Genomic DNA, 12,525 nt, shown 5'->3' with positions numbered 1-12,525 from the left:
TAAGAATATAGCCCAAGTTAAGTTTGGTAAATACATATGGTATAAAACTGTTTGATAATATAATACATAATTTTATTGTCTCGATTTTATATAATAAAATATTTACGAAAAAGATGGATCTATATCTATATCTATATTTATACTATTTTATAAACATTACACCAATATACCCTTACATATTATTAAATCATCAGTCATTTATCTTCTGAAATATCTCCATTAACTGTTCACAGCAATTACTTTTACATCAATTATATATCACTCGACGCTTCCAGCACCACCAACATTCGCTACCACTGCTACCAGTCGTTGCCACCATCATACCGCATTGTGCGAGTATCATGTCAGTATACACATAATAATATTTACACTAGTTAATGTATCACTTAGAAGTTTTGTTTACAAAAAGTTGAATAAGTTATTGCAATAAAAAAGTTAAAAAGCCTTATATTTAGCGGAGAGCTTAATAGAATACAATAAGAAATGTTATATACAACCTTTGGGGTTGTAATTAATGTGCGTGAAAATTTTGTACCTTTCATTATTAAAAACTCATTTTTTTCTGAATTTTATCATAAGTATACAACTGTTGAATTAAAGTTTTTATGACTTTGCTTAACAAATCCTGATTTTCTCCATTGCAAATGCTGCTAGGTACAGAGATACATACTTACTTTACTATCAGGCTTGATTTTCCAGTGTTAGATATGTTCAGGTGAGCCAAATGCTGAAATGCATGAAACCCACACCTTGAATACGGCCTCAATTTTTTTAGCATTGATCCAGTATATTTTTTTTAAATCAAGTGCATAAACGATTACGAGTAGCTAAGCACAAAAGTTGAGCCTAAGTTTATTTTTACTCGAGGATATTCGATTCCTTAATTCTTTGATCCCAATTCAATTGTTGTTTGACCCGAGGCTACTGTTTGGTAATCATTTAATGGACTTAAAATAAAGTCTTTTAATTGGTTTTCTATTTTTCTTTTTTCGAACATTCAGTCGGTATGCAACATCAGGGAAATCTCACCGTATAATGGTAAAACCTTTCATGTACCCTAGACAACGAAATGTTGACCATAGGCCGTTACAAGTATTCGGAGGAAAAAACCCAAGACTTGTCATCCCTTAGGATCAAACTCAAGACCTTGGGTAAAACCTGAGATGCCTCTGACTAGTTGGACTAATCAAAATTGGAGGTTGTCTAATTAACTTAATTAAAAAAGTTTAGGAAAGAAAAAATTTGTATGATTATTTTCATTTTTTTAAAGATTTACCCTTCTATAAAATACTCTTACATCCTCACTTTCTAATTTATTTTAATATCATATTTATTGATAATAAAAAATGTTAATAAATAGTGTTTTAAGCCATAAAACTAAAATATATACGTAAAACACATATATTCCTATAAGTGTAGTTCACCATTAAGCTAAAAAAAAGTCTTTAATTTAAGCACTTGTTAATACGCCAAATGTCAATTAAAAAAAGCCTAAATCTTATTTTAATATATTTGTAAATTATTAATACAATAAGAATCATTTGTAAAAAAATAAAAATAAAAAATAAAAGGATCGTATTCCTATTTTTGATATAGTTTATTTATGTTAATGGCTGATTAAAAAAATATCGTATATAGAAGAAAACTACTCTAAAAAAATGTTATTCTATTCCGTGTATGTTTATGGTCGTTAGTGTAAAAGCTTATATTAAGTATTGTTATTTTAAGTCTCACCTCTCTATTTAAAATTTTATATGGCCCACACCGCCACTTGTTACCATTTTTTTTTCCAGATAAAAATGTTTTAAGGTCATGTTTCAACTTGATCAAATTATATACGATAGTTCATAAAGAATATAATATTATAAAAGAAGACTTATAATAAAGAAAACATATATAGTTTTTCTCCTATTAAATATTTGATGAGGATCATTTTAATATGGACCGGTAAAATAACATAGTCTAAACCGGTCAAAAATCATATATAGTTTTTACTTACAAATAACTAAACATGATATATCAAGTTAAATGTCACTTCGGAAAATCTATCATTTTTCTCCCCAAGGTTTATTCCTTTTCCCATACCATCATTTTTCATAATATTTCTGCTTTGCCCTTTTCACCTCAATTATTCTTATCCAACAAACACTGTTCACTAGGGACAATACAAGTATTGAGAGTCATTTTATATTATTATGTTTTCATTTTTGTATTGCCTTTTTAACCCCCTAAATGGCATCGATCTATAGCTATATAAACACATGTACTCCCATAATCTTCCACACAACCACCATTTCTATTTCTAATATTTCCTTATAGTACTGCCACCATGAGCGAGGCACTATCCACCACCTCGGATTACGATCTTACACAGAAAAATAAGAAATGTCTTGAGTTTATTGAAGATGTTACATCTAACCCCGGGGCCGTCCAACAACGAATCCTTTACGAAATCCTCACCCAAAATGCCAACGTCGAATACCTACTCCGCCACGGCCTCTCTGGCCACACTGACCGTGAAACGTTCAAAAAGCTAATTCCTGTTGTTACATACGAAGATCTTCATAACGATATAACTCGTATTGCTAATGGCGATAAATCTCCCATTCTTTCCTCTCATCCGGTAGAATTCTTAACAAGGTACGTATTGCTACCTTTTTATACATGAATTAATCCTCACGTACGCTTTCTATATATTTTATTAACTTTAAATGCATCATAACGACTCATCTTATTTTTAATTATTTTAAAGTAGAACATATTTGATTAAAACTCTATAAATAGGATAATACAATATAATACTTTTTTTTATTAAACTATTTTTATATTTTTCTATAATGATAACTTAAATAAATTGACCTCTTTGATACTATGATTCTCTACGAGTGTATTAGGCCCAAAGACATTTAATACTTATTTATATGGTTTTCTTTTTACCTTTTTAAAGTCCAAGGGGGTTGCTCCTAATTATTGGAGTATATAATTAAGGGTATGCTTAGTTGAATGTATTTGAGGGTGAGCAATGAGTATGATAATAAAAAACTATGCTTGATTAAAAAAAATAAGAGTTAATCAATACCAAAAGTGAGTAATGAGACATTATAGAGTAAATTTGGGGTAATAACTATCATTACCCATTAATACATGATTCTTCCCCACTAATACGTAATTCTCGTTCTCTACATGAGGTGGTTATCTAATCCAAATATTTATTTATATTCATATGTTAATGTTAATAATATGTATTAATCCAGATATGTATTATTGATAATAACAATGTCAGTTTACATGTTGTTATTTTTTTTACATAAAAGTTTTTTCTGAACATATATAATTATATACAATTAATACATCAATATATAATATAATAATAATTAGAAGAATAATTAAATAAATTATTATTATTATATTTATTTTAATAAACTTCCATACAATAGTATATGTTTATAAAGTAAACTAACTTAACCAAGCAACATCAAAAGTAATAAAATACTCATTGCATTTCTTAGTGTTCCCTTTACCTTTTCTATTTCCATTCTTTTAATTGAACCAAGCACCCCTAAGGATGTTCATTTCAATTTTTCCAACAAAGACTTAATTTATATCTTTTTTTTTCCCCTCCAATTAAGGCATTGAACACTATAAACTACGTATATATGCATTTAGAGGTGAACAAAAACCGGTTTCTACCCAATCCGACTTTGGTCAACGGAACCAAAATCGGGTTTGACCCAACCCGACTTGAAACCGGTTTGGGGTCAAACTTTGACCGGTTATTGACCGAGTTTGACTTGGTTTTTTACCAAAAACCGAACCCGGCCCGAACTCAACCCCGTTTCTAACCGAAAATAAAACCCGAAAACCCAAACCGGTTTGTAACCGCTGGGTTGGGTCAAACCCGAACCGGTTTGGCTCAAACCCGGTTGTTGACCAGTTTCGGGTTCGGTTTCGTTTTCGGGTTCGGGTTCCAACCCGGTTTTTTTTTACACTCTATATGCATCCCCCATTGAAAACGTGTACATATGGTAGTGTCATGTATGATGTATCCTTGCGCTATTAAATAAGTATTAATATATTTAATTTGATTCAGTCCTCTAATTTGAAGTTTAATTTGTTAATATGAGGTTAGTTCATTTAGTATAGGTTATTGCCTATTGAGGTAATTTATGACCATTATTCAATCTTTGCTATGAAGAAATTTATTTGTATTGTAGTAGTTTAATAGTAGTTATATTTGCTGTTAATAATAAATAATTAAAACTTTAATCTCGATTTCAATCTCATATCATTTGTTTGTCCTTTTTCAGTTCCTAGCCGTAAAGGACAAGAAAAATACGGAGTAAAATATAAAAGAAACCAACAAGTTGTTTGTTTTCTTTTCACTAACAACAAACATAAAGAAAAATATATTAAAGGGAATATTTTCTTGGTCTTCATTCTATAATAAAAAAAAAAAACATTGATTTTTTCCTCATTAATTTGTAACATTTTCATTGTTTACAATACTATTTTTGTTTGTCCAGTACACAATGTCGTATTCATTCATGTCTTGAACGCTTTATTTAAAAGTACATTAAAATCGTTTCTATACAAGTTTAAAAGTTTATATTTTAATGCACTATGGTCCAGTAAAAAGGTAAAGGTCCTACATGAAAATAATATATTAAAGATTGTCATATTGTAGTTCCGGGACTTCCGGTGGCGAGAGAAAACTATTTCCGACAATTAGTGACGAACTCGGAAGAAAGTTTTTCTTTTACAATCTTACAATGCCGGTAATGGACCAGTTCATATCGGGCCTAGATAAAGGTAAGGGCATGTATTTTTTCTTCGTAAAATCAGAATCCAAAACACCGGGTGGGTTTGTGGCCCAAACCGCGTTAACTAGCTACTACAAAAGCTCCTATTTCAAAGATAGACCCTACGACCCATATACCGATTACACAAGCCCAAATGAAACCATAATGTGCCACGATACATATCAAAGCATGTATTCCCAAATGCTTTGTGGGTTGTATTTTAACAAACAAGTTCTTCGGGCTGGTGCAATTTTCGCTTCTGGGTTTATTCGGGCTATTCGGTTTTTAGAAAAGCATTGGAGTCTTTTGAGTCATGATATTCGCACGGGCACTTTAAATGGGATTATCACCGACCCGTCTGTAAGGGAATCGGTGATGAAAATATTGAAAGCCGACCCGAGTCTTGCTGACTGTATCGAGCTCGAGTGCTCGAGGAAATCGTGGCAAGGGATTATAACAAGGTTATGGCCAAACACAAAATATGTTGATGCTATAGTCACGGGGTCTATGGTTCAGTATATACCAACAGTTGATTACTATAGTAATGGGCTTCCAATTGTGTGCACAATGTATGCATCTTCCGAGTGTTACTTTGGTATCAACTTGAACCCACTTTGTAAGCCTAGTGAGGTTGCTTACACACTTATACCCACTATGGCTTATTTCGAGTTTCTTCCGGTTCATCGGAACGATGGTTTCTCCGACGAGAACGAAAATCAACAATTGGTCGATCTTGCAGACGTTAAGCTTGGTCAAGAATACGAGATTGTTGTTACAACTTATGCGGGTTTGTTTTTTAGTATAATTTTTATCCATTAACTTTTTATTGTGTTTCCTACTATAGGACCATTTAGCTTGTTATAATGTCATATTTGACCGCATACTACCCTTTAAAATGTGAAAATTCTGGAAAACGAAAAAGTTAAAAATATTTTTCCCAAATTTTCTTATAACGGACAAAGGAAAAAATTTAGAAGTTTAATGTTTGTTAGAAAAAGATAACAGAACTTCAATAAATTAATTTTTTGAAACATAGTATCTTTTCTAGTAACAAATAGTAAAAAAAAGCAAAATATTGTCATTGAGAAACGAAATTTAATGTGAAAAAAGGAAACATTACCTTTTTGCTAATTTATAAACCTTAAAAGTATTTTACGTTCTCTTAAATAGGGAATTTATGTAACAATTTTCCGGAATTTTTCTTTAAAAATCTATCTTTTTTCTAAATATTCTGAATTTATGATATACATTATTGAAAATCCTGAAATCGCCATTAATATTATTACATACAAGCAGGTCTTTATAGGTATATGGTTGGTGATGTACTAAAAGTTGTTGGATTCAAAAACAAGGCTCCTCAATTCAGTTTCCTATGTCGAAAGAATGTGGCATTGAGTATCGATTCTGACAAGACCGATGAAGTAGAGCTACACAAAGCAGTCGAGAATGCGGCCAACCATTTGGTGCCATTCAACGTGATATTGACCGAGTACACGAGCTATGCTGACACAACCACGATTCCTGGTCACTACGTGATTTTTTGGGAGGTTAATGAAAATGGGTTAACCCAGCTGGTTCCTACTTCAGTTTATGAAGATTGTTGTCTTACAGTTGAAGAGTCATTGAATAGCGTTTATAGGCAAGGTCGAGTTTCGGATATGTCAATTGGAGCATTGGAGATCAAGATTGTCAAAAATGGGACATTTGACGAGTTGATGGATTATGCAGTAAGTTTAGGCGCTGCCATTAATCAGTACAAGACTCCGAGGTGTGTGAAATTTGAGCCAATGGTAAAGCTTTTAAATTCAAGGGTGATTTCGAGTTATTTTAGCCCAAAGTGCCCAAAATGGTTTCCGGGGCATAGGCAGCGGAACAACAAAACTTGAATTTGGATTTAGTTTAATCGGATGATTTAACTTTTCGGAATTATATTGTACTATATTTAAAACGGTTTTATACATACATACATTCAAAACTGTTTTTATATATTAAATCCGAGGTGTGGGATTTCTCACTACTATAAGTCTATAACATTGTTTTCTTAAACGACATCGTACGAGTGGCACATAGAAAAAACTAGTTATAGTAACCACGCGTTGCTGCGTGATACGCTTTTTAAACGAAAAAAAGTAAAATCGTAACCATGTGAAAGTTAACCCAAGAATTCAGTGGCAAAAATATAAAAATGAAACTTTGATGTGGGGCAAATGTAAAAACGCTATGTATGTAAAAAGACGAATAAAAATAGTAAAAACCAAATGTTAAAGTAAAGTTGTAACCAAATGAAAAGTTATTTGATGAAAACATGAGAACCCAAAAATTTAGTGTCAAGAAAATAAAATCGAAAACTTTAATGTGGGCAAAAGTTAAAAGATAGAAAACTTGTACATTCCACGCATAACGTACTTGTATATTCATATAGCCTTTTAGTATATTATAAATGAGAATCCAAACATTTAATATCAAGAAAATAAAAATGAAAACTTTGATGTGGGGCAAATTTAAAAACGTTATATATATATATAAAAAATGGATGAAAATAGTCAAACCAAATGTTTAAAAAGTAAAATCGTAACCATGTAAAAGTTATTTGATAAAAGCATGTGAACCCAAAAAATCAGTGTCAATAAAATAAAAACGAAAACTTTGATGTGAGGCAAATTTAAAAACGTTATGCATATAAAAAAACGAATAAAAATAGTCAAAACCAAATGGTGAAAGTTAGTTGATGAAAACATGGGAACCCAAAAATTTAGTGTCAATAAAATAAAAAAGAAAACTTTAATATGGGGCAAAAGTTAAAAGATAGAAAGTTTAGGAGGTTAAAATGAAAAATGGTAAAAATTATTATGTGTTATAAGAACTTGTACATTATGGGCATAACGTTAAAGTTTGTATATTCCACGCATAAAGTACTTAAATAAAAATAATCAAAGACCAAATGTTTAAAAGTAAACCCGTAACTGTGTGAAAGTTGTTTGACGAAAACATGAGAACCTAAAAGTTTAGTGTCATGAAAATGAAAGCGAAAACTTTGATGTAGGATAAAAGTTTAAAAAAATAGAAATTTTAATGGTTAAAACAAAATCTGGTTAAAAGTTAGGGGGTTAAAACAAAATTTGGTTAAAATTAGTATGTGCTTTAAATGCTTGTACATTTCATGCATAAAACACTTGTACATTTGTATAAGTTTTTAGTATATATATAATATGAGACGTATATATGTTTTAATTATACGAAGTGTGGGATTTCTCACTATTATAACTTTGTTGTCTTAAACGACAACGTATGAGTGGCACATAGAGAAAAGTTATGTTAACCTTAATCATTTATATAAAATTAATGTCGTTTAATAAAAAGGTAGTCTCAAGATATATTAATCAAAGTTAAAAAATTAGAAAGCTAAAGAAGAAACATATAAAATTTAATTCCATATAAATATTGATTTCGCTAAACTTTTTTTTTCAACTTTAAGTTTGCAGTTTCTTTATATCTAAACTTAATACAAACACAAACAACTTAATCAATACGAAAGTTAAAAAAAAACATACTTGTATAAAATTAACTCCATATAAATAATGATTATAGTTTACTTTTCTTTTTCAAGTTTAATTAAATAAAAATTTGCAACAAAGTATATAATTTGAAAAATACATATCAATTCATAAACAAAGACCATCTCGAAGGTCTTGATTTTTGTTGGGTTGTTCCACTCCGAAACAGTCCATACATGCATAACACGGAGTCATAGATAATGGTTAACATGTATTTGTTTAAGAGTTCGAGATGAACTAACATGGTCTTGTTTTTTGTTATTGAAGAGAAACTCATAATGAACACATAATGGACTAAAAAAAATAAGAATTCAATGTTAATAATAATGATTAAATATGAACAAAGTATATATAAAAAGGAAAACCCTTTTGTAGTTGATTGTAGTTTTTTTTTTCTAGGTTGTATATATATAGATAATAAAATAATAATAATTTTGGGAGTTTTTTTTTATATAATTAAAGACCGGCCTTTAATAATATAACTATTAAATATATATTAAACAATTAGACGATTAATAAGGAGGGATGATTAGGCTCAAAGAGGGGTATTAGGGTGCCAAATGTTCTCCTAACATCATCTTTTAGTTATATCTATACTATTTTATAAAACATTCTGCTCTTTTTTTATAATCTCAAAAGTTTATTTGAACTATCTAAATTACCACTCTTCTTTATTTACTAATTTAAAAATTTTTACCTAATATACGGTTAAGGCATTTGGCTATCACACTTTGTGACCTATCACCCACCATCTCACCGCCGCAACGCGCGGCTACTTACTCTTGTATCCTTAAATCTCAACCACTCATTTTTTCTTTTCTATCATCAAATCTCAACCACTCATTTTTTTTTCTCTCCTCAAATCTAAACTACTTATTTTTTTCTCTCTTCTCCATAAATCATTTTATTTATATAATTCATTCAAAATCTTTTATCTCAAAAACCAGATATCGATAAATTATAAAAATTGTATGGGTGTTATTAAAATTTCATGCTCTTTCATTAGAGATGTCATTTGATATACTTTTTACGAATTTTTAAATCCGAGGGCAAAGTCTGTACGGGTAAAGCATTTACAATCACACTCTATGACTTATCACCTTTCACCCCATCATCTCACCGCCGCAACGTGTGAGCACCTTCTCTCGTAATTATAGAAAAATAACTAATATTTTGATACTTAATTAGTCACTTTGTACAGAAACAAATTTGCGTTATAGGACCACCCCGAATCCCAAACATTGATATAAAATGTGACGTCATCTGGCTCAAAGAAGTGTGGGTACGAATTTAAGTTCTTACGGCCCAATAATGGTTTCGGTGACCCAGTCATTACTTAATGAATGGACAAGATATAGAGCCCAACAATAGTCTTGGATCAGCAAGAGCAAATAGAAAATAAAAAAAATAAAGAGTTAATTACATAAATCATCCCTGTCTTGAATCTCTGTTTGCAGCTTTCGTTCCTAAGTTTAATAAATTATAAATAAATTATAGTTTTAGTCCAAAAAACTTTGTCACGTCAACACTTTTGGTCCAAAGCATATACATCCGTTTATAAGATGGTCACATGCCATACACGTAATGAGTATAATGGTCATTTTTTAACACAGAGCAAGAGTGTAATTAATTATAAACTTTTTTTTTTATCATCATCATTATCATCCATACACCGATATATCCAAATCTATATACATGATACATCCATCCACTCTTACATCCATCATTCTTCCACAACCAGATCTAAATTCAAATCATATCAAATCAAACTCACACATAGATCAATATACAAATAAAAATATGTATATACGTACAATCAAAATCATGTTTATATATTATAAATATATGTAAGGGAGAGAGGAGTGGAGGACGGCATGGGAAACGGCATGCCATGCCGCCGAGGGAACACCGCCGCCATCCCCGCAACATGGCAGCGACATGAAGCTCAACGGCATTAAAGCCCGACGCGGGTTGAGAAGAATAAAGACGTTGGGGAGATGGGGCCAGGAAGAATTGAATGTTGCAGATATTAAAAAGAAAAAATCAAACTTATAAAATCATGGAGATCGAGCTTTATTTTTATATATGGTGTAGGGAATAAGATAAGTAGTCAAAACCTATAAAATGCAAATTTTTATCCTAGCTCTCTAGACTTTTATTTTCTTTACAAAAACTTATCCTAGCTTTCAAAGTTATATTTTTATACCTAGACTTATTAGTATAATATTTTGCTTAAGATTATGTTTGTTGTTATTATCAATGTATATATATATAATTTCTTTCATAATTTATTAAATTATATATTTTTCATTAATTATTTGATTAATTTAAATGAAAAAGAAAATTTTTTTTTGAAAGGAATGAGAAAGTCATGAATACCATTAAAAATGATTGGAAGGGATGGTTGGAAGGATTAAAAAGAAATATTGAGTTGAAAGTATTTAATTGGTGGAATTTAGAAGAGATAAGAATTTGAGAGGCATGACCCCTCTCCCTCTAAATATTATCTAGATTCAGAAATATGTATACATAGATGATAGATCTAATAAATTATATATAAACTTATAATACATATCATGTTGCCTAAAAATCCAAACATCAAATCCGATCTACATGGCAAAATCTCAAAAACCATATTTTAATTTCCTAATTTTAGTTACCAATACATTCATCATACATCCCTGTATTGATTTCTTCGACGACAAATTCCGATAGTTGTCCCGTATCTTAATTCTTAGCTTTGAAACAAAAGTAAACCTTGGATTTCATCTTCTTTGTGTGTTACATACCACCCACCAACGCCACCTCCCTCGACCCAACTACCACATCGCGCAGTCTTCCCTACCGTCACTTCCATACCTATAACCAGTTTCTTTGAAATCAAGATCTGAAAAGAATCCTACCCACAATGGATGATATTGGAAACCTACGACGGAGTCCATTACCGGACCTTAGTGAACGAAGATATAGATGTAAGCTCTATAAATACATCTATATATACAGATCAGAATAGGTATAAAGAAAGAGGTAGAGATTGATGATAGTCTGATAGTATAAATATGAATTGTGTTGATCTCATATAAAGCAGCTATTGTATAATTGATACATACGGAGATAAAAAAAAAAACACCCAACAAGGTTTAAGTGGTTAACACCCTTGCCTCTGAAGATAGAGGTCATGGGTTATATCCTCATCCCTTGCAAGGCCGGAGGTCTTTTTTTATCTTTAGATAGAACCTAGAAGCAGCCTCTCTACACCGTCGTGGTAGGGGTAAGACTGTCTACATCTTAACCTCCCTCATACACCGTCGAGGTATTGAGACTCAAAACTCATGGAAGACGACATTGGGTGTTACTTACTTACTTTTTAGAGATAAAAAAAACTTACACAGATATTAGATTGAGATGATGATGAATGATGATAGATGAACAAATTTTTAATTAGTTTCACTTTTGGTCCCTCTAATAAAGGAAAGAGAAAAATACCCATCACTTTTGGTGTGGAAAAAGACCATTATATCCCTCACATGTCTGGGATGTGACAATCTATTAAACGAACGTTTATGCTTTGGACCAAAAGTGTTGACGGAACAAAGTTTTTTGGACTAAAATTGTCAATTATTAAACTTAGGAACGAAAGCTGTAAGCGGAGGTCCATGACAGGGACGATTTCTGTAATTAACTAAAAAAAATGGGGATAACTTGAATGATGTTAACATTATTTTGGTTAGACGATGTTGCTCTCACAAACCATTAAAATCATGGGGGGCTTTTTGACATGTGTAGAAATTGATTTAAGTAAGTTTGTGAGATCATTCAACAAAGATGATTTAACATCATAAATTATTTTCCCAAAGAAAATATATGTATTTGTCTATCGTCCTTGAAAATAAAGAGAGAAAGAAACGGGAGAGATAGAGGGGGTCGAGGAGTATAAATTGGAGAAGAAGATGATGATTTGTAGAAGCTCCACCTCAAGAAGAAGAAAAAGATGACGACGACTTCAATGGATATTTCCTTGAATGAAAAAGGATACGATAAAGACAAACGCAAAGGAGAATATGACGAAGACGACGACTATGAATTTTTTTTTAATTATGAAGACGAACCAGAATGGGTACTTATTACATACTACATTTTCAATTGGTTCCTGAAATTCAATTTAATTGTTC

At 31.1% G+C, this 12,525-nt stretch overlaps 1 protein-coding gene across 1 annotated transcript; it reads left to right on the top strand.

The window, feature by feature from the left end:
- Positions 1-2,329: 2,329 nt before the first annotated feature.
- Positions 2,330-6,774, top strand: LOC122579800 (indole-3-acetic acid-amido synthetase GH3.6-like). The gene is made up of 3 exons (XM_043752034.1): positions 2,330-2,640; positions 4,685-5,586; positions 6,096-6,774. The coding sequence occupies exons 1-3, from the start codon at positions 2,330-2,332 to the stop codon at positions 6,683-6,685; spliced, it is 1,803 nt and encodes a 600-aa protein (XP_043607969.1). The 3' UTR covers positions 6,686-6,774.
- Positions 6,775-12,525: the final 5,751 nt, after the last annotated feature.

This window comes from Erigeron canadensis, chromosome 8, assembly GCF_010389155.1.
Source record: "Erigeron canadensis isolate Cc75 chromosome 8, C_canadensis_v1, whole genome shotgun sequence".
Lineage (NCBI taxonomy): Eukaryota > Viridiplantae > Streptophyta > Magnoliopsida > Asterales > Asteraceae > Erigeron > Erigeron canadensis.
Note: the sequence above shows the minus strand (reverse complement) of the source record. Positions and strands in the feature narration are given on the sequence as shown.

Bases quoted from the DNA above. Each gene is read 5' to 3' on its own strand.
- LOC122579800 (XM_043752034.1), top strand. From the start codon at position 2,330: ATGAGCGAGGCACTATCCACCACCTCGGATTACGATCTTACACAGAAA. The intron at 2,641-4,684 runs GTACGTATTGCT...GTCATATTGTAG, and splicing joins CCGGTAGAATTCTTAACAAG to TTCCGGGACTTCCGGTGGCG. The intron at 5,587-6,095 runs GTTTGTTTTTTA...ACATACAAGCAG, and splicing joins TGTTGTTACAACTTATGCGG to GTCTTTATAGGTATATGGTT.